The 25,561-nt window shown below is 38.2% G+C and overlaps 6 protein-coding genes and 1 pseudogene across 14 annotated transcripts; 5 read left to right on the top strand and 2 right to left on the bottom strand.

The window, feature by feature from the left end:
* The first annotated feature begins 745 nt into the window (after positions 1 to 745).
* Positions 746 to 2,496, top strand: LOC119993598 (BAG family molecular chaperone regulator 8, chloroplastic-like). The gene is made up of 2 exons (XM_038840789.1): positions 746 to 1,409; positions 1,503 to 2,496. The coding sequence occupies exons 1-2, from the start codon at positions 807 to 809 to the stop codon at positions 2,253 to 2,255; spliced, it is 1,356 nt and encodes a 451-aa protein (XP_038696717.1). The 5' UTR covers positions 746 to 806; the 3' UTR covers positions 2,256 to 2,496.
* A 518-nt stretch (positions 2,497 to 3,014) lies between these two features.
* Positions 3,015 to 5,677, top strand: LOC119993453 (annotated as a pseudogene).
* Positions 5,678 to 6,842: 1,165 nt separating this feature from the next.
* Positions 6,843 to 12,233, top strand: LOC119993353 (probable galacturonosyltransferase 13). 2 transcript variants are annotated; one of them, XM_038840459.1, is made up of 6 exons: positions 6,843 to 7,514; positions 8,807 to 8,862; positions 8,968 to 9,126; positions 9,559 to 10,149; positions 10,382 to 10,684; positions 11,223 to 12,233. In XM_038840459.1, exons 1-6 carry the CDS (start codon positions 7,304 to 7,306, stop codon positions 11,505 to 11,507), a joined length of 1,605 nt encoding a protein of 534 aa, XP_038696387.1. In that variant the 5' UTR covers positions 6,843 to 7,303; the 3' UTR covers positions 11,508 to 12,233. The 2 variants fall into 2 exon arrangements, with proteins under 2 accessions (XP_038696387.1, XP_038696388.1); XM_038840460.1 differs by having other exon boundaries at positions 6,845 to 7,514; positions 8,971 to 9,126.
* Positions 12,234 to 13,683: 1,450 nt separating this feature from the next.
* On the top strand, positions 13,684 to 14,292 carry LOC119993452. Its single transcript, XM_038840606.1, has 2 exons — positions 13,684 to 13,699; positions 13,871 to 14,292. Exons 1-2 carry the CDS (start codon positions 13,684 to 13,686, stop codon positions 14,290 to 14,292), a joined length of 438 nt encoding a protein of 145 aa, XP_038696534.1.
* A 1,620-nt stretch (positions 14,293 to 15,912) lies between these two features.
* On the top strand, positions 15,913 to 19,277 carry LOC119993435 (membrane-anchored ubiquitin-fold protein 2-like). 5 transcript variants are annotated; one of them, XM_038840586.1, is made up of 5 exons: positions 15,920 to 16,297; positions 16,739 to 17,020; positions 18,119 to 18,280; positions 18,672 to 18,771; positions 18,865 to 19,277. In XM_038840586.1, the coding sequence occupies exons 2-4, from the start codon at positions 16,888 to 16,890 to the stop codon at positions 18,725 to 18,727; spliced, it is 351 nt and encodes a 116-aa protein (XP_038696514.1). In that variant the 5' UTR covers positions 15,920 to 16,297; positions 16,739 to 16,887; the 3' UTR covers positions 18,728 to 18,771; positions 18,865 to 19,277. The 5 variants fall into 5 exon arrangements, with proteins under 5 accessions (XP_038696518.1, XP_038696514.1, XP_038696515.1 ...); XM_038840587.1 differs by having other exon boundaries at positions 15,920 to 16,406; XM_038840589.1 differs by having other exon boundaries at positions 15,927 to 16,297; positions 18,681 to 18,771.
* Positions 19,278 to 19,343: 66 nt separating this feature from the next.
* On the bottom strand, positions 19,344 to 22,777 carry LOC119993434 (EID1-like F-box protein 2). 3 transcript variants are annotated; one of them, XM_038840583.1, is made up of 4 exons: positions 22,470 to 22,777; positions 22,341 to 22,376; positions 20,549 to 21,321; positions 19,344 to 19,788 (listed from the first exon to the last, which is right to left on the bottom strand). In XM_038840583.1, the coding sequence occupies exon 3, from the start codon at positions 21,314 to 21,316 to the stop codon at positions 20,564 to 20,566; it is 753 nt and encodes a 250-aa protein (XP_038696511.1). In that variant the 5' UTR covers positions 21,317 to 21,321; positions 22,341 to 22,376; positions 22,470 to 22,777; the 3' UTR covers positions 19,344 to 19,788; positions 20,549 to 20,563. The 3 variants fall into 3 exon arrangements, with proteins under 3 accessions (XP_038696511.1, XP_038696512.1, XP_038696510.1); XM_038840584.1 differs by lacking the exon at positions 22,341 to 22,376 and having other exon boundaries at positions 19,344 to 19,712; positions 22,470 to 22,774; XM_038840582.1 differs by lacking the exon at positions 22,341 to 22,376 and having other exon boundaries at positions 22,470 to 22,772.
* A 349-nt stretch (positions 22,778 to 23,126) lies between these two features.
* LOC119993878 lies at positions 23,127 to 25,561 on the bottom strand. 2 transcript variants are annotated; one of them, XM_038841180.1, is made up of 2 exons: positions 25,308 to 25,561; positions 23,127 to 24,431 (listed from the first exon to the last, which is right to left on the bottom strand). In XM_038841180.1, exon 2 carries the CDS (start codon positions 24,288 to 24,290, stop codon positions 23,484 to 23,486), a length of 807 nt encoding a protein of 268 aa, XP_038697108.1. In that variant the 5' UTR covers positions 24,291 to 24,431; positions 25,308 to 25,561; the 3' UTR covers positions 23,127 to 23,483. The 2 variants fall into 2 exon arrangements, with proteins under 2 accessions (XP_038697108.1, XP_038697109.1); XM_038841181.1 differs by having other exon boundaries at positions 25,312 to 25,561.

Here is a 25,561-nt window from a genome sequence, read left to right as displayed (position 1 = left end):
TCCTACTCCAACTTTGGAGTATGAAGAAGACCATGCAACATCCCCATTTATTTTCAGCCAAGCAGAGGGTGTGGGTGAAGCTAGCAATAGATAATAGGCCGATCGAGGAGCTGCGGAGGAAGTCATGCTAGCTAATGGAAAGATCAGATTCTACCAATGTGGTCTTAAAAATCACATCTCAAATGGATAAAATATGATCATTATGCACAAGCTTGTTCCTTGCAAGCCAAATAAAATAAGAGAGGCTGAAGCAATCATCAAGAGATCCCTCTTGATGAGTTTCAGCATGGGCAAGTGTCATTAATCTCCATACCCCTCTTGATGAGATTATTATCCCTAGTAGAAAGAGCATCATGAAGACTCAAATGCCAAACAAAATTAAGGACAACTTGTATAATTGGGCCCAAGGGATTTCCAGAACTGGAGGTGAGAATAATAGTGGAGAATCATTTTTTATTTCAGATTTCTTCAGGTAAGCACATATTCAATGAAATATTCTTATTCCTACTATATGTTAATAGTCCAATACCAATACTCAAATTAAAGAGACATCAAAAGAAATCCATATCAAATGACCGAGACATAAATGGATTCGATCTTATTAAGGATTCTATTTATTTTATTTTTATCTAATTATCATACCAAATTAAGATAGAAGAGACATATAGTAGAATTATATTATTTTTAGTTCTTAATAATAACATTAATTTAATTTAAAATAAAACAAAAACCCCTAAAGCCCACATCGCCCTTCAAAACCCTCACCAGATCAGAGCCTATCCTTCCTCCTCGCACAGACTTCAAAAATGGCATCTCACCACCATTGTTGCCACCCAAACCCACCTCCCACCACCGCCACCACCACTTGGTGCTGCAGTTCCACCCACTGTTATGACCAAAAACATCAACTTGCACCACCTCAATCACAACCTCAAGCGCCCGCAGATCCACTCCTCCAAACCATAGCCACACTTCTCCAGCAACAATCACTATCCACATACCCCACAAAATCCCAAACCCTCCAGAATCCACAGCTCCAAAAGCAACAGTACGAGCAGCAAAAGACTTTCTTGAAACAACAAGAGCTGCATAGTCAAACCCAGTCTATTCTGTCTTCACTTCTCGAGCGAATCAATGTCCTTGAATCCTCTCTCCACCGGTTGTGCACATTTGGGTTTTATCATTCTCCTTCAAGTTCTGTCAGAGATGCAGCTGCTCGGGTTATTCAAACTCACTTCCGCGCCTTTCTCGTTCGCAGATCAAGAACCCTTAGACAGCTCAAGGAGGTTGCTTTCATCAGATCGAGTTTCAACTCTCTCAAATCCTCTGTCTCTAATGAAACCCATTTCAATGTGGACGTTGTTTATCAGCAAGCCATGGATTTGCTTCTTAAACTTGATTCCATTCAGGTATGTCATTTATGGGTATTTGGGTTTGTTCCTTCGTTATATAAAAGTTTTCTCTGTCACTGGGATTTTTGGTGTGTGGGTTTTTGATTTCAGGATGGGGATCCAATGATCAGAGATGGGAAGAGGTCAGTTAGCAGAGAATTGGTAAGGTTTTTAGAGTTTGTTGATCAGTTTGCTGTGAAAAGGCATGCAGTTTCATTCCAGTCTAGAAAAGGACTGAAATTGGTGCATAAAGGAACCAAATCTAGGAACTTGAGGAATTCTAATAGCACCAACATTCAGGCTGATAAGAAGGAAATCATAGACAACTTGAGGGAAAGAATTGAAAAGATCCATAATTTTACTAGGGTTTGTGAGAATGATGAGGAAGAGGTGGAGTTTGAAGGGTTTCACCAAGTCATCAATGAGGACGATGATGATCACGATAATAAAAGCTCTAGTAGGTCTACCATTAATGGGAAGTCTGGAATTCCCAAAACTCGAAATGGGATTTTGATCCCGAGGAATGGGAGTCAACTTAGAGTGAGAAAAAGTGTGAGCTTTGCTGTTAATGGGAGTTTGTCAAGGGTTTTTGGCAATGCTCGTGAACCAGTTTCAGGTGGGGAAGGTCTTTCCACGGATGGGAGTGTTTCTAGTGATGATGAAGAAGAGGCCGTGGAAAATAAATTTGAAGATTACAACGGATTCTTTAGGGATGCCAAGGATAACAAAGCACACATGGAGGATGGAGGATCTCTTCAGAGCAGTGATGGAGTGAACTTCACATTTTCCACTCCAGTGCCTGTGAAAATGGAAAACAGAGTTGATTTACTGAATAAGAGGAAGGCTGGAAAAATTGCTATATAATTAGTAGGCCATAACATTGTGGTTGGCTTAGTCTTAGTTCAACGGCATTGAGGCCTGTGGGAAGAACTTTTGCTTTCTGTTTAGATCATAAATTTTTTCACATTCAATTGTTTTGCCATTGTAGTTGTGTTATGGGAGATCTATTCGTTGCCGGTGCAAAATTTTTATCCTGAATTACGGTGAACAATTTTCTGGTGTAAATGTCTGCTGCTTGCTTTTCCATAGGAAGTGGTTTAGCGTAGAAAGTCTCAGACTCAGCCTTAGCTTCTTTCTCATATCCATCATCCAAAGCCTTTTCATATTGGTCTGCAAAATCCTCTAATATAGTCCCTGCGTTCACTAACCATCAAAGAGAGAATTTACACTTCCACCTCACTGGGCATGCCAGCAAAGAATTTTTCTCTTACATATCTTGGAACCCATAACTTGCTGTCAATGTCGAGAGACTGAAGCCATGCAATTCCTCCAAAGGTTGTATTTGTCAAGAAGCAACTGCCAGGAAGATTCAAATCCGTTTCCTCTTAAGACAATTTGAAAAGAAAACATGCATCGAGAGTCGAGTTTTGCCAAAACAAGCTCAGAAAATGTCTAGAAAAAAAGTTCAAAGCAGCATGCACTGCACACATTATTATGAACCAGCCCTAAACCATAGCAAACCATGAAACTGAAAGTGAGAATTGAAAGAAAAATCCATTTCAATGAGAACAATAAATTGGGTTTTCTGATTTTTCTTCAAGAATTCGTGAACTGATACCAAAAATGTGTGAGAGGGAAACTGAGTGGTGGTCGTTGGTTAGCTATCTTTGTAGGAACTTGGGTTCTGCGAGACTACTAGACTAGTTTGTAGAGGAGGCCCATTGGACTTTTAGTGGACCAATTGTGTATTTGGGCAGTAAGCACCATGGGCTTTTTTATAAACTATTCATGTTGGCCCATCTTATTTTAGCCCAAAATTTTTTCTCATAGTGATGAAGTATCTGAGGCAGAAGCGCCAAGGCAACCGTCGGTTTCAAATAACGGTTGATGAATGGCCCATCACGTGCTATCTCGAAAACAAGAAATCAACTCACCACCACCACCACGACATACCAAGGCCAGTGCCTCCAGCGTCACTGCGCAGCCACTCGTTCTTTCGCCAGAACGAAGCAGGTTCACGCCCACACCATCTCTTCAGGCATGCTCTCAGGAAAAAATAGCCACCCACCTCCGCTCTGACGTCGCGGCCACTGATGCATTATGCGTGTGCCCGTAAACTGTTCCTCATCGAACCCCATTCTTGTATAACACCATGATAAGAATGTATGTCAGTAGTGGCTCCTATTGTGAGGCGATTAAAGATGATTTGTTCACGGGATTGTGTCCCGGATTGTTATGCATACATGTATACTATTAAGGCTTGCAGTGACTTGAAGTTTGCCAACAACCCCCAACAGAGGTGGTTAAAGAATATACTCGAATTGAGTGGTATCCAAGTTCGAACCCCCACTCCCCTTACCTACGAAAAAAAAAAAAGACTAGAAGTTTGTTAAAATGGGGGTTATTGTTCATGGACGGACATTGGTGGGAGGACTTGGTTCGGATACGTTTGTGCAGATTCTTTGATGGCAATGTATATGAATTGTGGTTGGACGGAGATGGCGATGAAGGTTTTTCATGAAATGCGGGATTGTAGTGTGGTGTCTAGGAATTCCATGATAAATGGGTATTTTAAGAATGGTTATGCAGAGGAGGCCCTCAGGATTTATAATTTAATGGCAGATGGTGGGATTGACCCTTATGGTGCTATTGTGGTTTCAGTGTTGTCGATTTGTGGTTATTTGAAGTTAGTAGAGGCTGGTAGAAAGGTTCATGCTATGGTGGAAGAAACGGGTTTGTGGGAAAAGATGACGGCGAGCAATGCATTGGTGAATATTTATGTGAAGTGTGGTTTTATGGGTGAAGCACGTTTAGTTTTTGATAGCATGGTTGAGAGGGATTTTGATGACCTGGACTTTGATGAATAATGGACACATTTTGAATGATGATATGATAAGTGCGTTAGAACTATGTAGGATGATGCAATTTGAAGGAGTGAAACCCAATTCTGCCACTCTAGCTTCTCTTCTTTCTGCATGTACTAACTTGCAATTTTTCAAGGATGCAAGTTGCTTGCATGGTTGAGCAATGAGACATAAAATTATCCTACATAGTTCTAACGCACATTGGTATTTACTAAGATTGGGGTTTCTTCCAATTATTGAAGTTGCTATGGACTTGATTGAAGCATACTCTAAATGTGGAAGTTTAGAATCTGCTCACAAGATTTTAAAGGGATCCCCGAGAAGATTAAGGATGTCTTCAAAGGGAGTGTGATAATTGCTGGATATGGAATGCATGGACATGGAGAGACTCTGTTTCACTGTTCGAACATATGGTTAAATATGGGGAGAAACCAAATGAAGTTACTTTTACCTCTATGTTGCATGCCTGCAATTATGCTGCTTTAGTGGATGACGGTTTGCCCTTGTTCAAATTCATGCTCGAAGATCACCAGAAAAGCACTAATGACACAACACTTACATTGTTGATCTTCTCGGTCGTACTGATAGACTGGATGAAGCATATCGTCTTATAAAAGCAGTGCCATTTCAGCCTAGCCTTACTGTTTGGGGTGCATTGCTTGGGGCTTGTGTAACACATGAGATGATGAGAATGCTGAACTATTTATGGTGGCTGCAAAATGCCATTTTGAGCTTGAACCAGAGAACACTGGTAATTACGTATTGATGGGAAAAAATAATAATTCTGCTACGGATAGATGGAGAGATGCAGAGAATGTTAGGCGCATGATGAATGAAATAGGATAAAGAAAAGAACTGGCCCCATGTTGGAGTGTATCAAGATTTGAACTTTTAAGCTGGAGTCATGCCAGATGTGGAATACAAATGTGATTGAACCCGATGGAGATTCTTTTTAGATCATCCGATGAATGTCAACATGCAAATTAGAGTATGGGATGCCTCATTTATCTGAATTGCAACTGTGACGGATTACATGAAACTGATGGTGCGGTTTCTTCAAACTTGGTGAGTACATATTTATCATTTAGGAAATTTACTGGTCATACCTGCCTGCTATGCTACATAATTTGTGCATGAAAACCATTGATCTCTTTACACAGCAGAGTTGTTCAATTGGCATCTTTAACCTGTATCAGTAGACTCCAACTCTCCAACTCATGTCATGTGCTTCTGCATATTAAGATATTACTTATAAACATGCGAAAATGCACTGACATGTCCTGCACTTGAAAAATCTCAGATGCAGACAGTATTTTAATGCACCATTTTGTATCTTTTATGAGCACATGAAATTTATTATAGTTCAGTGTCTTAACTGCAAAAATTCACCTGATCTTGCAAGAAGTTGTGAATTTTGAATGATATGATTTGACCTGACTTACTAAAAAAATTCTACACCATCTTTTCTTCTCTCTCTGACAAGATGAATAAGATGTTGGTGTCGGGTGAGCTACCGAGTGATGAAGGGGCTTAGAGCTCTAAATCTCACGTCACTTAGGGAAGAAGTAAAATGTAGAATATTATATACAAAATATCTTAAATTAGGGAACGCATTTTATGGGACAACGGACCCAAGAAAACAAATTCATAGGGACTAGTGTGGGTTGACTCAAAACGGATAATATTTACGAGACCCAGACAGGGGCAACTCTTAGATAAAATATTGCAAAATGAAGGCATATCTTCGCTGTGAATGAAACCCTAGAACTCCATGGGTTACTTTTATAAAAGTTCAGACAAACTCTCCCAATGAAAGTCTTCGTTCTGGAATGGGCATTACTCATGTGTTTGTTGGCTCTCTTATTCAATGGAGATGGCACGTTGATGTCATTAAATTGCTTAAATTTGTGAGTCGGTGTGAAACTGTCAAAACAGCTAGCATGTCATTTTTGGCAACTTCTCAAACCAACCATGAATTGTGTTTTGTCTGCAATATCCAGTTGCCTATTAAGAAATCAGTTGCTTTTCGACACTATGATTTTTTCCTGTGAGGACATCATATAATCTTATCATTTGGATATTCGATATAAACTTAAATTCAGGTTGTCACCCACATAGAAGTTTTCCACATGAGCACATGATCACTTCTTGTGAGATGCATTCTCAACACCCGAGTTATTAATTGGAGTGGTAAGAATATTGTGTATTACTTCGATGATCAGGGTTCCAACCTCTTTTTTCCGTTTAAAAAGAAGAAAAGAAGAAGAAGGTGTTAATCCCTTAAATCAAGAAGGATTAGCTAAATTTAACAACCTATCACATAGACTAGTATCCACGTAAATCCCTTATTAGTAGTTGAAAGACTAAAAGCAAAGGCTTTGGCCATGAAAATCGTTCCAAAATCTATATTTAGTTCCAAAATCATTGTTCATTCTCTACCCTAATCAACAAGGTCAAACACCCCCAATTCCCTCTCTCTCTCTCTCTCTCCCTACACACAACACGGTTTTGACTCGGAAACACTTTGATTTTTATTAAAAATTTTAATTTACTATTCAAGGAAAACGAAATTAGAACGGGCGATCCCCCAATCAGAAGCAGAAAGAGCGGAAAAGGAAAAGGGGAAAAAAAAGAGTAGTTGTAGGAAATAAAAATTTAGACATAAAAACCTAATTTTCTCTCTCTTCACCCTTTCTTGTTGCTTGATCTTCCATGGAGAGAAGAAAGCTCAGAAGGCAAGAATAAGGAGAACCCATTTCGATTCGTGGATTGAAACCTTGAACTAAATCGTCAAAATCGAATCTTTTGTTGTTTGTTTAATCTCCAATGCGAATAAGTGCAATTAGCAATATATCTAAAGTGATTGGGATTGGTGAAGAGGCCCAGATTCTGAAGCAAATTGCACAAAAATCGTATTTGTTTGGATCTGATGGTGGGTGGTGCATTGGTCGTGCGGTGCGGAGTAGTGAGGAGAAGTTGTTTCCGTTTTTGTATTGGGATTGGTGGTGCTAGGGTTTGCTCTGTGGTGGTGGGGCTGCATAGAAGAGGATGCAGCTTCACTTCTCGCCTAGTATGAGAAGCATCACGATATCGAGCAGCAATGGGTTTATTGACGTGATGAAGATCAAGGTCGCAGCTCGCCACTTCTCATATCGAACACTCTTCCACACAATCCTCATTCTTGCTTTCTTATTACCATTTGTATTCATCCTTACTGCTCTTGTTACCCTGGAAGGTGTCAACAAGTGCTCCTCATTCGGTATTGTTTTATTCTATCTTCCCTTTCATTCAATTGTATCTTTAGAAAGTGCATTCTCTCTATTCATCTACACGGACATCGCTGTTCCTCAGTTGTGATTGATATGCGCTGGATCTTGATTTGATGTGGGTTATGCTCATAATATGGTTGATTTATTGTCATACAACGCCTTAATTTTTTCTCGGTTGGCAATCCCATTTCACCGTCTTGTTGTTCATGTATATGTATATATCTGCAATTGAGATTGTTTGATGGTTGTTATTTGATTGATCTCAATTTGATTCAATTGTTTTGCCATGTACCGCCGAATCTGATTCGTTTAATGGCTGATGTGATTAATTTAAATTTTGATAATAAGTCATAATGCGGCATTATTAACTTGATTGTTAGGCTGTCGTTTGGATTAAAAATTGTTTTGGATACTGCTTCCGCAATGAATGCGTCGTAGCTGCATTCAAGTAAATCTACAATGGGTTTCTTTTGGATTACTGGCTGTTAGGCGGCTAACTAAATTTAGTATGTTTCATAAGATATGGGTAGTGTATAAATTCATAATGTCAACGCACCATCTCTACAAATTATTCATCCATTCCAGGCAATTTAATTTTTATTAAAAGAGCAGAAATATTCAGCTTGGTGCTGCGGATGCTTGGTGATATCCTTTGTTGTATTGTTCTGCATACAACCACAGTGCTTTTGTGATTCAAATATGATCACAGATAAAATTTTAACTTCTCTTTACCATGAAATGGGCACTTTTCTCCCCCCCTCCCCTTTTTTTCCCCTCATAGGTTAAGTTCATAACTTGTTGTTCGTTAATGTGTTTTGCTTATTCCCAGCCTGGATTCAGTTGTGGGATGGTTATTATTGTCGTTACTGCATTTCCGGTGCTAGAAACTGTAGGATCATTGCCAAATAGGTTTAATCGATCGTTTATTTATGATCTACCTTCTGGTAGTTTTAATTAATTTATTGCTTCTCTTCATCCAGTTGTGATTTTTATTTTGGTGCGCATTCATGAATTTGATGAAACTGGCAGTACATGTCCGGCGTCACCATGACTTTGATCATAGAGCAGGTCCTTCCATTGTAAATTACACTTCCCCCACCCCCAAGAAAAAGAAAACAATGACGAAAAGGAGCCCATTTTGACAGATAACTTTTCTCTTAAATTTTACTTATAATTGGTTTGTTCTTGTAGCCTTGTTATTCTTCATCTTCTCACTGTTTTCTACTCGTTGTATTCGTGATGGAGCCATGATTCTTCTTCTCGCTCTTTTCTTGTCTTTTAGATTGTTTAGGCAGGCGGATTGGACCCAGACTTCCTTGGAGGGTTGATGATTCAGGGGTACATATATTTTTCACAAACTATGTTAAGTTCTTTTTTCCTTTTTCTCAAATGGTTTCTTTTACTTATTGAAACCGTCTTGCTTTTATCTTGGTGATGATGAAGCAGCGATTGGTTAGAGACTTCTACAAGATTCTCAATCAAGTGAACACTGAGAAAATCCCGGATGGTCTGAAGCCCCCAGATTCGTTTAGTCAACTTGTATCTGAAATGAAGAATAATCAATACGATGCTAGGACCTTTGCTTTCATGATAAGGGGAATGGTATGTTGATTGTTACAGAATTTAGATGTGCCTTCTTTTTTTTTTTCATTTTGCAAGGTGATGTAGGGTTTCTTAGAGTTGTAGTTTCTGTCAGGTGGTTTAGTTCTTATTACTGCATGTTTCATCTTCTTTTTTTTATAAATTTATTTGGACTTGACAATACAGTTTAATGGGTGTCCTCGTACTTTCCATGAGTTCAACTAACTTGGAAGCGACCCTTCTCATTTAGACTTGGAAAAGGACTATGATAGGGTGCTTAGGGTAGTAATGTGGTGGATTTTAGAGTAGAGAGGAGTCTGACTAAGGATATGCATGTTATTTGCAGATGATATAGTTATATTGGATGGGAGAATATTGAGGGTTAACTCAACACTCAAAACTGTTTTCACTTTATTCTTTTGTAGTGCTAACTTTATTGATTTATTTTCGCAGATGGAGAAACTTGAAAGGGAGATCAGGGAATCTAAATTTTCTGAATTGATGAACAAGCACTTTGCTGCAAGTTCCATTCCAAAAGGAATCCATTGTCTGTCACTTCGGTTGACTGATGAGTATTCCTCTAATGCTATGGCACGGAAACAATTGCCTTCTCCAGAGTTACTTCCTTTGCTATCAGACAATTCGTACCACCACTTTGTCTTGTCAACCGATAACATTTTGGCTGCCGCAGTTGTTGTTGCATCTGCCGTTCAGTCATCCTTAAATCCAGAAAAGATTGTCTTCCATGTAATCACGGATAAGAAGACCTATGCAGGTATGCATTCATGGTTTGCACTATATCCTGTCACCCCTGCTATTGTAGAAGTCAAAGGTGTCCACCAGTTTGACTGGTTAACCAGAGAGAATGTGCCTGTGCTTGAAGCCGTCGAGAATCATAATGGAATCAGAAATTACTACCATGGAAATCATGTTACAGGGGCCAATCTCAGTGATACAACTCCGAGAATATTTGCTGCAAAGCTGTTGGCTAGAAGTCCAAAGTACATATCCTTGCTCAACCATCTTCGCATATATTTACCAGAGGTAATCAGATTAGATCTGACTTGTGGCTTATCTCTTTTCCTGGATTTGGGGGCTTGGATACTGTGATGCTAATGTCAGATTAAAGAAAGAAAAGTACTTAAAAAATAAAAAAAGAAGAAGCTGATTTTGGGCTCTGCATTACTACGCCTCTGAAAGAGGAAAGGATGGTGTATTTTCGTCCCCCCTTTACCATTTTATTGTGTTTTGTTTACTGACTGTGTATCCTGAACAGCTCTTTCCAAACCTCGACAAGCTGGTCTTTCTAGATGACGATGTAGTAATTCAGCGTGATTTGTCCCCACTTTGGGAGCTTGACCTTGAGGGAAAGGTTAATGGAGCTGTAGAAACTTGTAAAGGTGAAGATGAGTGGGTAATGTCGAAACGTTTCAAGAACTACTTCAATTTTTCCCATCCACTCATAACAAAGCACTTGGACCCTGAAGAATGTGCGTGGGCCTATGGGATGAATATCTTTGATCTCCGAGCGTGGAGGAAAACAGATATTAAGGAAACTTACCATTCCTGGCTAAAAAAGGTAAAAAACTTGATGCTAGTTTGATTTTTATTTCCAACTTAAATATTTATTTTGGCCATTTTCCTGCTTTGTGGGCTCAGTTAAATTGAGTTTTATGTTTATAGGAAATGCCATTTTCTTTCTGCACTGCTCTACCACCATTATTTCTGTGTCTCAAATCAATTTCGTAAATGTCTTTACTTGTTTTCATAATGTTTTGCGTGTCTACTTGTTATTGAGGCCATGCCCTTGTCATTTGTTGCATATATAGGGTCAGCTAATAGAGTAAACTTAGAGGTCGCTTACTCAGTTCTGTTACTTTTAACTGGCGTAATCCAGTAAGCTTCCAGTTACACATTTTCAGGGATTTCTTCTGTTTAATTGTTTTAGTGGGATGAAAAAGCATCGATCTGAAGGTACTTTAATTGTTTTGTTGAATCTGTGACTGCTGGTTCATTTTTTGTTTTTACTTTGGGTTTTACTTAGTTTTGAAGGTGACTATATATAGTGTCAGCCGATAGATTATTTCACTATTACTGATTTTTATTTTCTATGACAGAATTTAAGGTCAAATTTGACAATGTGGAAGCTTGGAACCCTTCCACCTGCTTTGATAGCATTTCAAGGTCATGTTCACCCAATCGACCCATCATGGCACATGCTCGGGTTGGGGTATCAGAGTAAGACAAATATTGAGAATATAAAAAAGGCTGCAGTTATCCACTATAATGGGCAGTCAAAACCATGGTTGCAGATTGGCTTCGAACATCTCCGGCAATTTTGGTCAAAATATGTTAACTACTCTAATGATTTTATTAGGAACTGCCACATCTTGGAGTCGTAATCAGAACTAGAACTAGAGACAACAGAACATATGAATGGGAAAAGAGACGAGTTCGAAATGGTTTCAACAAGTTCTGTAGCAGTGGGAAGATTTATTGATATATATTGAGAAGGAAATGAGATATTGCCCATAGGACAATAGTTTTCAGGTCTGGATTCAGAGTCATCCCTTTGCAGTTAACTGGGAGGACCCAATCACCGGCACGGGCATGGAATTCATTCTTTGAATCTGTAACATAGCAATCCATCTGTTATTTTTGGGTTGGAAAAGAGAATATTGTTATTGGTCTTCTTGTGGGGGAAGGTTGTGCCCACTTCCTTGGCACATTATTCAGAAGAAGTTGACATACACGAGATAGAAAGTACTCTGTGAATTCGATTCTACCAAACGATGCAGGGAAGAGGTAGAACCAGGATTGGTCCCTGGTGAGGCTCCCCAGTTCATCCAAGAATGTTTTTACTTCAAATTTTGTTTTAATGTTTCATTTTTGATAGTGTAATCCCATTTTCTCCCCCCAATTCGATATCATCATGGTGATATTTAGGATTAGCACATGGAATTGTTTTGTTACAGGAACCATTGATTGAATTGGGGGAACTGTTGTTAGGCTATATATCAGTATTTGTTACATATACACATTTGAAATGTGCAGAAAATTCTTTAGGTCCCTACTTTTGCTCCATTGTTATGAAGAGTGTCATAATTATTATAAAGGCCTTACTTTTACTGCTGGTGTATTCCATTGCATTACTATGACTAATCATTAGCTTTTCAAGCTGATATGTTGCTCATAACCTTGCCTGGTCTTCATTTCTTGTTTTCTTCCTATTTGTTCAGTTGTCATTGGCATCATATTGATAGCATTAGCAGCAGGAGATTTGATTAGTAGTTGCCAATAGAATAAAACACACTTGTTTTTTTTGAAACCGAGGAACCACGCAGCTCAGCATGTCCTTCGAATAGTTGAGTGGGTGTAAAGCTCAGGACGCCAGAATAGCTTGGCGAGTGGCGACATTTAAGATTGGGTCAAAATCATGCTGGTAAGGTCGCGTAAGTGGGACAAGTCAATGGAATCAGCATCCCACGACATAATTTGTTTGATCTCTACTTTACAAGTGATAAAACCATATTCCTGATCAAAGTAAAGCAGATTTTACGTGAAAATTTTGGCTCAACATTTTTTATTCGATATGGATAGGAGAAAAATCCGATTCGGTATTCTTACAAAATACTCTCTCCGTCCTGTAAAGATAGTTCTACTTCTTTTTTCACACAGATTAAGAAAATCTAATTAATATAGTAACAACATTTAATTTTACTCACATATTTCTTAATATACCCCTAATTAATACTGTGATAACAAAACACATTAAATAGGGGTCTTTTAGGAAACTAATGAACTAATCAATACTATATATAATAGCGGAAGCCTCAAACGGAAAAGGAGTGTTCTCGTGCTGCCACGTCATCAAAAGCTTCACCTATTATTGGCTTACACGTGTAACTTGAATGAAACAAAGAACTACACATGCGTTTCAGTCCAGGAGCATTCCTGTCGATTCACATGTTTTTTGATCTTCGCCGCCTATGCTTCCCTGCGAGGATTCATGCATCTGAAATAAAGCTATTTCATCTTTCCAAGTAATCGATTCATGCATCTTAATTAAGGCTATGTCCTCTTTTCAAGTAATTGTTTGGGTTTTCAAGGTTTCATTTTATATGCATCAATTGATTTTCATGGAATGATTCTCTCTTACCTGTGGATCTTCTATTTTCTCTCACTACCTTCTGATGTGATACAGGTGGCGACGGGACCAGGTTCCATTACCACCGTCGACTCCGGGCAATGGTGTCTGAAGAACACGCCAACACGGTCCTCGAAACTCATCCAATTATCGAGCCCCTCCCTTCATGGACTGCGTTGCCATTTTTCTGAAGACACGTTGCATAAGGTTTCAGTTATAGACGGATTGTTTGGAAGCTTACATAATTGGGTCATAGAACTGTGAGAATATTTGTCGTCACCCATAAACTCAGGTAATTTAATTGATGAAATGCCTTTTGGTTCTGTTATGTAACGGTCTTCGTATCAATATTGCTGCCATGAAATTACTTGCAATTACCTTTTGTATCTCTTTCTGCGTGAAATTAGAAGTAAGTGCACTTTCTTTGTCTTATGACTGATATTATGTGTACTACCATTTTCAGTATTCACATAGATTTTTTATGACTTATATATTTCTTTGTGTAGGTTATTTCTCTATGATTTCTTCGTGTTATGATTAAAAGTAAGCACCTTTTTTTTTTCAAACGGTGAGTTAAAGCACATTGTTATCTCTATATAAGTATATCCATTTATGTAGTACTATACTTATCCAACTACAATAACCCAGATTATTTGAAGGAAAGAGCCATTCTTGCACCGACAAACGAAATTGACAGCGATCTCAACCAATACATGATACAGCAAGTCAATTCAGAGGAAAAATATTACAGAAGTTCAGATACCATATGCAACCAGACTTCAGATGCAAACAACCAAGATGTCTTATATCCAGTTGAGTTTCTTAATAGTTTAAAAATACCGGGAATTCCAAATCATGAACTCAAGTTGAAGGTTGGTGTACCAGTTATGTTGTTGAGGAACATCAATCAGAGTAAGGGTTTGTGCAATGGTACAAGACTTATAATTACCCAACTTGGTAAATGGTTTGTCGAGGTTGAAATCATGACGGGCACAAATATTGGACCATCAGTTCTTATACCAACGATAATTATGTCCTAATCAGATACCAGGCTGCCGTTCACGCTGAGGAGGAGACAATTCCCGCTTTCGGTCTGTTTCGCTATGACCATTAATAAAAGCCAAGGCAAATCGCTTCAAAATGTCGGTGTATACCTTCCAAAATAAGTTTTCTTGCACGGCCAACTATATGTAGCAATATCAAGGGTAACCAATCGTCAAGGCCTCAAGATCTTACAAGATGACAAAGAATGTATGCACAAAGAAATGGTGAAAAACATTGTGTACAAGGAGATTCTGAATTAAACATGTCATTTATTTGACGCTGTTCACCATTCATCAATCCAACAAGGAAGTGGAAACTCAGTAACAACATATAGTAGTATTCTTTCATAGCCACACCTTCTAATCCAAAATATTACTTTTCTTATTATCCAGAAAAACAACATATAGTACTAATAATAACCGGCAATAACACAAACAAAATAACTGCAATATCCGGAACTCAAAAAATCCTTTCCTAAACATTAATAGATTCATTGACAAAAACAAATCCAATACATCAACATATTTAAAAACAAAAAAAAACGCACAAAAATAAAAAATCATAGATTTTCGGGATTCACAAACAAATCATAAAAATCAAAATGCTAAAATTTAAGGCCTTCCAATAGTGACTGTTCAATGTTCAAAATAATTACTACCTCAACTCATTAACTATTTTTATAAAGAAAACATAGAGAAAAAATGTATATGAAAAAACAAAGTAACCAGATACATTGAATATATCATAATCAAATATTTCACAATTAATGTTGCATAGTGCATATAAAATGAAAACTTTAAACAACACAGGCTTCCAAGATCATCAAACGATAACTAAACATGAATAAAGATAGCAACTATGACAGGAACCAATTCAACAGGCTTACAAAAGAATTAGTTGGGGAAATACTACAACGAACACTAGATCAACCATGGACATTTGCAGCAGTAAGACAAAGGTTAGCAATGATTCTTCTTTATTATTTCAACTTATGTTCGCCTAAGTTCACTTCAACCAATATCCCAAATCAACACTTTCAAGTAAATTCTATTTTAATAAAAAATTCCTATATTTATCTATTGACTGACGCTATATCAGCTGCAAGAGATTCAGACGAATTGTACATCAACCTCAAATAGCAAAGAAGGTGGACGTCTGGAGGATGAAAGAAATGATGCCATTTATTAACAATCGAGGCGAAGACTTCTTAAATTTTATGATTTCTGTAGGCAATTCAGATGCCAAAATCCTCCAAGGAACACATTACCATTTCAACAAACTCCAATTCCTTAGTGCACCTATAATATGATTGTTATTAGGCTATAAACGCTCTCAATCGACCATTGACTGACCATTTTAATAATTGTCAGTGTAAAAGATGTAATACTTGCACCAGTTTTACATTTTATTTCGCAATGGTTTTTCATGATTAAAATTAATTCTACGATTCCACGCGTAGCGCGGGTACTAACCTAGTTACATTCTAAAAAATGAAACAAGACTATAATTTGGGAGAGACGAATATAGAAGGTGGATTATCTTTATGGAACGGAGGGAGTAGAAAAATCAGAACCAAATCAAGATGATATGAATCAACCTTTCTTCTTGCGCCAAAATCTTATTCTTCCAAAGCTCCAATGGAAGCATCTAACGACTTGTACAACATGCCAACCAGTATCTTATCAACCAACAAATTATCTATCCTTTTTTCTAAAGTAACCAACATATTTAAAGAAAAATGAGAGAAATCGGTCGATTTCCATAGTATTAGGAGAGTGGCAGGAGAAAGACAAGAATGGAAGCATTGACCACAGACTTAGATACTTTGAATATTCCGAAACGGCCTCGTCTCTGGGGATGTATTTGATATATTCTTCTCCTCCGTCTTCTCTCTGAGAATTAATTATTATTTATCAACTAACGCATCGGTTTTTGTTTCTTATTCTATTCGATTTTTTTTTGGGTCCAAGAGATAGCGACCCAGATCGAGTTTTGAGTTAGGTAAGAACACGGAAGATGGGTTTTTGTTGGTTTTTCCTGGTCTTTTGATTGGTTTAGAGAAAACCCAGTTGAGATTTCACGATTTTGAGAGTACCAATTTGAAGACGAGGTTCGATCCTTATTGTGGAATAATTGCTGCGGGAGAGAGATTTCACTCTCTCTGAATCTGTTTTTACAAATTTTCCTTTCGAGAGATATTGGACATAATTTTTGTTCTTCTTTTGGAGATTTGTTACCGATTATCGCATCCGGAATTCCAATTCAAATCTCATTCTTAATGACGATTTTAATGTTGATTTTATTGTTGGATTTAAATCTCTATGATCAATGATCTTTCATTTTGTGTATGGTTTCCATTTATGAGTTCCCATGTCTGCTTTATGATGATATTTAACTAAAAAGGGCTCAAAATCTCAATTTTTTTTTTTTTTCTGATTGCAGAACAACCTGTTGATCTTGATGATTATTGGTAATCATAAGGACTCGACGTATAGAAAATTTCATGAGGATATCAATTTATCCTGGCAAATCCAACTGAGTTTTTGACAGAGAGTTGGGAGAAAGTTCTGTTTAGGTTTCAAAAGTTCGTGATGGCTGGTGCGCAAGATCAGGTAGAGATCAGATTCCGGTTGATGGATGGGTCAGATATTGGTCCCAAAAGTTTCTCTGCTGCTACAAGTGTTGCAACCTTGAAAGAAAGCATCCTTATTCAATGGCCTAGAGGTTGGTATAACTTTTCGATTAGATTCCAAGTGTTTTTCAATCTTTCTAATCATCACTTGGCTCAGTGGCTTTACGATTACAAGGCCTGATCTGCGATTGAATTGTGGAGCCTGGTTTTATTTTGATACTGAAATTCCATTTGAATTATCATTTTGTTCTGTAAAAGAGAGAATCTTTGATGTGTGTAACAGCTTACTTTTTTGAAAATGCACTTACAGGTGTTTACTTAAAGTAGTCATCTCAATCAAAATAAAAAACATGTATGCTAGGGTTGTCTATGGTTTACCTATACATATAATCTTCCCCATCCCCTAACCACCTTTTTGGTTATCCTACTGTGGTTCGGAATATTTTTATTTCTTGTCCCTGAAATGCAATAATCTTCTCCATTCCCTAGCCTCCTTTTTGGTTATCTTACTGTGAAATGCAATAAAGTACTCCATTCATCTTAACATACCTAGAAGGAATGTTGGGTTGAGTGTTGCATTGGTTGAATTGGCGTGTTCAAGGAGTGTGATTGTTGCTCTGCCTTTAACCATTGCACTTCAAGCATCCATGTTTAAGACAATCTAGCTTTCTGCAAGGAGAGATATTAATGAAACGTTTTTGATGAAAAGCATGATTGATGAGTCAGTTGGTCCCAAGCTAAGACAGAGCTTAACAGTTTTCTTAGTGTTTTGTGTTGGCGTATTGCTTTCTCCTATCCACTCCTTTTGTCTTGTCTTCCAGTCCCACGTCCCCCTTTTTTTCTCTCCTTTTCCTGGTTTCTCAGATACAATGTGATCCGGGTATCAACAGGAAACCAATGATTAATCTTTGTTGTTGTTCATTATGCATTGACCTATAGAACTTCTTCTCATTCACCTTTACCACTGAGTGTAAGGTATTGATAACTGGGAACTCTCGACCTTTTTTGAACGACTCTAGTTGGTGCTGGTAAGTCAATGAAATATTTAGATCTAGCTATCTTCTTTGTTACTATTGTTATTGCTTGATGCAAATCTCCCTCTTTTTGAATTTCTTTTGTGGTTTATTTAATGACTCAAGCTATTTCGGAATTCGGATATTAAGCACATTTGTTTTTATTTTTTTGGTCAGAAAAGGAGAATGGTCCTAGAATGGTCAAAGATGTGATGTTAATAAGTGCCGGAAAAATATTGGAGAATAGCAGAACACTAGGGGAATGCCAAAGCCCACTATGTGATATACCTGGTGGGGTTTCAACCATGCATGTTGTCGTGCAACCGCCTATGAAGAAAGGTATAACTATGCTCTTTGAGATTACTCTGCCCCTTATGCTGTTCCAATAGTAGTTGGAAATAAAAAGATATATGTGTATCTTTTGTTTTGTGCTGTCTAAGGACTTGACAGTACTAGAGAATTTCTGATGTGCTCCTTTCTTTCTTTCTTTCTTTGTTCTTTCTCAAAGTCCATCCATGTTAGTTGAAAATTTTGTCATACCTCCATCTCCACTCTTAAATTGATAGCTCTGTTTTCGCCGGCTCGATATCTAAACGAGTTAGAGGTATGAAATGATTTACATATGTGGGAAGTCTTCTCCTGATTCCCTAACTGTTTGAAGTTTATTTAAACCATTTTTTCTACATGTTTCTTACTAGAATCTGTTTAATTCCTTCTCCATTCCTTGCATAAACGAAAGCAATGACCCAGCCAAAGCAAAACAAGTGTGTCTGCACTATATTATGAGTTTATGACTGGAGTTCCAAACCCGGGGATCGCCTCATTTTGAGGTATATACAGTTCCGTGATTGTCTTGTCCGTGTTTACGATACATTTGTTCGAATCTTGAATTAACTTGGTTCTTTTTCGCTCTTTTGATCTAGGGGGTAAAGACTAAAGAGTGTTGTTGGAGCCTGTATCGACATTGATGATGTTGAAATACTGATTGAAGAGAGACATTGATACAGTTCCTTAAGCCTAACGCACCGCCAAACGCACCCCACTGTGTAATCCCAGTTTAGCTGTCTATTGTCTGTTTGGAAATACGATGGTGGGAATTCACATTTGCAAGCAGCCTATGACCCTATGAATCCATGTTTTCTTACTGTCTTTGGCTCCTGCGTTATGTAAAAGGTTTACATTTTGCATCGAAACATATATACGTGCATCTTTCGGGTGGTTCATCAAAACATGTATACATATAAATAAGCAAGTAAATGTAACGATACAAGTCTTCTACTTTTCTTTGTTAATCGAGAAAGACATAACACAATAAAAGTTTTACTTTTCTTTGTTAGCCAAGAACGACGCAACACAATAAAAGTCTAAGCTTTCAACATCCGATATAGACCTAAACCATGCACATAGAAGTTTCACATTCGACGACAAGGTAAATTGAGTCAAAACTCAATGCATGACCACAAGGATATTGCTCATGATAGGTAACTGTACAAGTCGAGCATGCATTTGGAACAATAGATGGGCAAAATAGGTTTTGGAACCCCAAAGGTGCATCAACAGATTACTACAGACAACAAGCTGTCATCTACATACAAATATTGACCATGCATACATGTACAGATTATTACTCCATGCTCGCAGGAAGTTATGGGTGACTGAAATAGATGGTCACATCTTCAACCACTTCCTTGGGAAGAGGTTCGGCCAAGGGAGGCCTGGGAAGCATCAAACAATAACGGCTCCATGATATTGTAATGGTCAACTTCATTACCTGTGAAAGGAAATTGATTAAACAGAAGAATCCAGTCTCTCAGACTCTTAAGCCACGCTTGTTTCATCGAGGAGAATTGTCGAAAAAGGAAATAGTTTAGCAGCGACATAATACCATTTTCCATGTTAAGACTGAAGAGAGATCACCTTATCGAACATAACATCAATGTTGAGCAGCTTACATATGGCATAAGAAAAATCCTGCCCCTACTTAAAGCGTAAGAGTTGATCCATTCCTAGAGAAGTGTGCATGATAGCCAAGAATTTACCCTCCCAAACGATAATTTCCAATAAAATAGCATCACACCGACATTGCGTTAGCAAATTGACCTCCAAGAAAGAGGAGTTGAAGTAGTGTCATCAAACGCTAAACCTTAAAATGATAACTTCTACCTTTGCTTTGTCCAAGTGAAGCTAAACAAGACTAATAGTCTCTAAGCTGTGATAGCTACAGTTGCAACAGCCTAAACCCTACCTTTGCAATGTAAACCTAACACATGCACATCACCAGTGTTGGTCAAATCCACGTTACACAAAGCGGAACTCGAATCCATTGCTTGTTAGTTTGCCACAAGGGTAGTTTGTTCAGGTAACATAAATATTACTTTCGAGACTCTGCGTCTTCTTGTGCAATACATGAATAGACAAGTTTCTGATTACTATGCTTTTCACTAATCTACACCGGCCAGGGAAAAGTCAAGCCTTTCCACAATAGTTATCACACGAATTCATTCTAGTCACATTAATTATGCGCGGTAATTACATCAAATTGAAGATGCAACAACTGGATTAGTGGATTACAATAAAAACAAAAAAACAGAGGGAGGAGGAGGATACCTGATTATATTCCAACTAACAGTCAACCTCAGATGCTGCCGCCTCTGAGTCAGACAAGGGTAAAAGGGTACAAATCCCTAGCACATGTCCATTAAGGCACACATAATATTCAACACAATCCTCATAAGAACCAAGTCTACAGCTAGCACTTTCTGGGATCATTTTGGCTTGCAGCATGCTCCACAATTTTGCCTTGCAATAAGGACACACCTCAGTTGGATGAAGGTGAGCCCCCCTTTTGATCAGCATCTTCCGGACCTTTGACACGGAGAATGACTTGAAAATTCCACGGAAGAAGCCAACATCCCCTTCATCCCCAACGTCAAGATGTTCACAAGGGTCCGAAACATACAAAACATCTGTTCTGCATTGTGGCAAAAGAAAGCTCTTCCCAGATGTTCTAGAGAAGCGAGTTCTATAAACAAAATGGCCCGGGATTTGAACACCCTTAAAAAGCCCACCCTTCGTACACCCAGAACAGTAAATAAGAAGCTTGCCGAGTGCTCTCCAGTTCCCATCAACACTGTGACTCCCACTAGATTGTAAATCAAGCATCATCTTAGGGGCCCTTGTCTTACAGAACTCTTTCCACAATACCCGCTTGGCAAGATCATCAAACCATTTGCACGTGCACGACAGAGTGGCAATCAACTTTGGGTTCCAGTTCAATTGTTGAAACACTAAAAAAATGACATCTTCACTAAGTTGCCCTTTCATGCATTGACAGCTTGTTGAGTGTATGCAACGGTATTGCTTGGTCAAAATCATATCACCTAGAATAATAGGAATAGAAGAGGTTATGAATCCCCAGCACTGACCTAAAACAATCTTAGTCAACATCCTAAATTCATAATAATTCGTAGTGATAGCACTTCATGAGTGTACTTTTCCACCAAAAGGTTCCTAAAGTTGCAAACTGTTTTTCTTTCTTCTCTTTGGGTGAGTGAGCAGTGGATAAGTAGCTAACAATAATTTAAAAGGTGACCACCAATGAAAAAATTCCAAAGAAGATGAAAGGGAAGGAAAAAACTACAAATGGTTGCATTTACTCCACATAGCTATGACTCCCAACTTCCCAGAAATTTATTTCCTCCGTGTAGCTATTTCAGTGTTTATCACAATACCTTCATATTGCACTACAAGCAATTGCAAAAATATGACACTCATGACACACAATAAGGCCAAAGTCCTTTAAACTTCTACTAAAGATGTGAAAAGTTTATATCAAGCTACTGTCTTGATTACAAGTATTCTAAAGGCAAGACATCTATTTCTTGTTCTTTTACACTAATGATGTGGATAATTGTGTCTTAGTAGCACCTATTTGTGTTCCTTACTACTCCGCTTTGTTTCTCATTTTGCTTCTTTCGTTTTCCGTTATTGGGCATAAGACCGACCACTGAAATCTGCAAACATTGCTCAGATTTCAGGACTAATATGTGCAATGAACCATTGAGTTCTTAGAGTTTCATCAGTATCACAAACGCACAAAAAAACATATATTGGATTAATTTTTCATTGCATGTTCATCACTACCAAACTCCAGATCCAGAAGACACTCCATATCCCAAACTCAAGGCATTTAGACAAACTCGCCCCAAATTACAAACAATTACTTAACCCAAAGTTAACCCACTCACTTCCTCACTTGAGTCCACGAATATGTGCGCAAAAACCCTAACCTATGTTAACAATTAGCAAAAGACTCTTAACCAAGAAGCTCAAACAAGATCGGATCATAAATAACACCAAATCAAGACCCAGTTCTACTAATTTCAGCTTACTAACATACCTCGCTGTACGGTTTCAAAACCCTAAACACCCAAGTCTGCAAACAAGAAAATTAACAAAGATTAGGGTTTTCCATGCCTTATTGATGCATACAAAAGAACTAAGAAAGAACAGAACTTGAAAAGCTTACATGCAGAGCACCAAATCAATAACCCAAATTTCCGCTTTTCAAAAGAGGGAAATCCGTCCAAAGCAAATATACAGCCACGAAGAGTTACAGAGGGCAAATGCAGAGATGGAGATATGGGAGGGGAGACTGAAGAGAGACTTTAGTTGGTTGCACATAGAAGAAGAAAATCTTTGTCAGAAACAGAATGACATGTGGGTTCTGTCGCCTTCTTAATTGATGGTCATTTCTGTTTATGTATCGGGCTTGTTTACGTATCAAACATAGTTATAGCATTTTCAAGAACACTGTGTTGGTCCCGAAGCGGAAGAAATGGAATTCAGCCATGAGAGTGGACATGGGCTTCATCTAGACGTAGAATTTAATAAATATGGACTTCTAAATGGGTCAAGAATTATAAAGCCCAAGCCATAGAAAACGTAAGTTTTGGGTTCCGAGGCGTATCTCAAAAGGATGCTTCGAAGTCAAACAAAAAGACACCTCAAGAGAACGCTTCAAAGTCATAGACAAAAAAAAAAGACTATTGAAATGGCTCGATGCTATATTGGTCACTTGGAGTTTCCGAAATTATACTTGTTAGACTACCTAGTAGTATAGGCCGAGATAACATCTGGATTGGCCTCTTCCTCAATCTATGTGGTGACACGTACCAGCTAACAATTCATTCAAATTGCTTCCAAACATTCATGATAGTATAAATATCAGATCCCAAAACAATAACTAGAATGTAACTACAACAAAATTAGTCTTCAAACAAACACCACTCTTCATCTTTCTGGTAGTTCATACCAAATCAATAGAGTATTTACACACATATTCACCAGCAACCATTTCCGAGACTTGTAAAGCTATGGAAACAGTGAGATCAGGCAAGTTGGAATCCAAAGCTACAGTAACAATGAAACCTCGGGAAGTCGTCGAATTGCAGAGCTCCAGTTTCAGCCAATGCAACAGTTCAGCAGACATGTTCCAAACTTCTATTCAGAGTGCTTACAAACAAAACAGTTGATAGCAATCTCAGGTTCTGATTTCCCTCACAAGCCAAACCAAAATAGGATATGCAAAGTACAGTAAAAGAAATGATGGAAAAGCAAAAAGAACTGTGAGAAGAAAGTACAGGGCCAAGAAGGCGGCACTGGCAGGTATTGCATATAGGACGATCAGAATAAATATGAGGGCCAATGAAAACTTTGCTGTCAGGCGAACAAAGAAAACCAGGGACTTCCGAAGGGAAGCATGGAGTCTTTCTGCATTGAGATAAGCTGCATGAATTCCATTGTGGTTTGGAAATGACAGCTCTGGATTATGAATGTGGTGTCCCCTCCTAATGTTACCATGGGTGACCTGATTTCCCGGGGCTAAACTGCAGCTTGATGTCCAATCTGGATGGTGGTGATCTTCACAGAAGCCATCATGAGACTTCAGTCTATCACCATTCATGTTCTCAACCATCCAAAGTAAAAAGTAGTTCTTTCGAGGGAACCTGAGGTTCCCTTTGTATACCAGACGAAAGCATAATAGATTGCACCATGGGCAGGATATAAAAAGCGGAAGCTGAATTGGTAGAGTAGGAAATTTCACAACAGCCCATTGCAGTCCAAGGACGCAATTTTTACACAGGGTATGGCCACACCATAACACATAGGGTACGTTTTCACAAATATTGAAGGATTCCCAGCATATTGGGCACTCCAGACCTTCCTCTCTACTGACAACAGATGACACATCATCGTCTGAGCATTCCGAAGCAACCTGAGTCTGCTCTAGATAGTTGTTTTTCAATCTAACATTCCCAGGTACGCCACTGGATGTAAAATTCCACATCTAGATGGTGATTATACAAAGGATGTCACTTGCTAAGCTAGTTCTTGCACCTCAACAAAGGACACCATTATATACCATCTCGTACCTTTGCAGAAACATCTTCCAAAGTATTACAGTCAAGAGCAATCTTTCAGAAATAACCTAAAAATAAGGAAACAGCGTGAGAAAGAGAATTTCCAAATCAAATGCAATTTATTTATCTAGTCCTCAATTGAGATGCTAGCTTGAAACGACAAAAACTTGTAAAAAGTAGCACCAACCACACCATCTATCTTCAAATAATTTTGGAGAATGTAACGCCTATTACTCATAGTATCTGTGACTAACAGTTCCCTGGAGATATAGACACTAGGACCAAGATGTAAGTAATTCAACTCATTCAATAACTTGTCATCAAAGAATTTACCAATACTAATTGGAATAGTTGATCCGTGGAAGAAAATTCTCACCAATCGTAGACAACCATATAATTAAAGATCCAAAGTATCTTCATTCATATTCTCTTAATGTTCTTTTTTGAGTAAAGTTTGAGATCGACCCACTTCACTGCTCCACCACAACCTTAACCAAAATTTGATTTACTCGAGCATTGATCTTACACTCTTGAATAAGAACATTTTTATTTGGGGGTGACTTCCAGGACCCAGAGACCAAATCCGAAACTTAAGGCATACATCTTACACCCAAAAAATTTAGCCCTAATTCACAGCTCAAATCGATCTATCGATCGAAATAGTGAAAAGAAACCAAAGCCCTAATTTCAAAGCATCCTCAGCATTTACAAAATAAAATCACCCGACAATCACATCAAAATCATCTTTACTCAACCATCCATATTACATACTAGAACTAAAATTTCATGAATGTAAACACCAATCGCGACCCCTAAAGTTGAAATGATGATAAGGTTAAAACTACAATTCCCTGAATCGTAATCATAAAAAAAGGTATCCTAATGAAAAAGAATAAATCGAAATCAATGTCAAGAGACACGAAGGAAGAAAAACCGATTCGTACCTACCCAATCATGAGCAACGACGGTTGATCAGAAAAGCCCGAGAAGAGCAAGAGCCTGTCGGAAAAAATGCATCAAACTGGAGAGAAATTGAGAAAGAATCTTCTAAATTTACGCGGAGACTTTCACGAGAGAGAAGAAGAAGATGAAGAAGAGGGTATCGGAGGACCCTCTCTCTGTCTCTCTCTGCGTCTTTCCGGTCTCTCTGGTTGCGACTTTTGAAGATCTGACAACCTCCTCCTCCAACATGCGTGTA

This window comes from Tripterygium wilfordii, chromosome 23 (genome assembly GCF_013401445.1).
Source record: "Tripterygium wilfordii isolate XIE 37 chromosome 23, ASM1340144v1, whole genome shotgun sequence".
NCBI lineage: Eukaryota > Viridiplantae > Streptophyta > Magnoliopsida > Celastrales > Celastraceae > Tripterygium > Tripterygium wilfordii.
Note: the sequence above shows the minus strand (reverse complement) of the source record. Positions and strands in the feature narration are given on the sequence as shown.

Bases quoted from the DNA above. Each gene is read 5' to 3' on its own strand.
- LOC119993435 (XM_038840586.1), top strand. From the start codon at position 16,888: ATGGCTGGTGCGCAAGATCAGGTAGAGATCAGATTCCGGTTGATGGAT. The intron at 17,021-18,118 runs GTTGGTATAACT...TTTTTTGGTCAG, and splicing joins CCTTATTCAATGGCCTAGAG to AAAAGGAGAATGGTCCTAGA. The intron at 18,281-18,671 runs GTATAACTATGC...CATTCCTTGCAT, and splicing joins GCAACCGCCTATGAAGAAAG to AAACGAAAGCAATGACCCAG.
- LOC119993878 (XM_038841180.1), bottom strand. From the start codon at position 24,290: ATGTGGAATTTTACATCCAGTGGCGTACCTGGGAATGTTAGATTGAAA.
- LOC119993434 (XM_038840583.1), bottom strand. From the start codon at position 21,316: ATGATTTTGACCAAGCAATACCGTTGCATACACTCAACAAGCTGTCAA.
- LOC119993353 (XM_038840459.1), top strand. From the start codon at position 7,304: ATGCAGCTTCACTTCTCGCCTAGTATGAGAAGCATCACGATATCGAGC. The intron at 10,150-10,381 runs GTAATCAGATTA...TATCCTGAACAG, and splicing joins TTCGCATATATTTACCAGAG to CTCTTTCCAAACCTCGACAA. The intron at 10,685-11,222 runs GTAAAAAACTTG...TTTCTATGACAG, and splicing joins ACCATTCCTGGCTAAAAAAG to AATTTAAGGTCAAATTTGAC.
- LOC119993598 (XM_038840789.1), top strand. From the start codon at position 807: ATGGCATCTCACCACCATTGTTGCCACCCAAACCCACCTCCCACCACC. The intron at 1,410-1,502 runs GTATGTCATTTA...TTTTGATTTCAG, and splicing joins TTAAACTTGATTCCATTCAG to GATGGGGATCCAATGATCAG.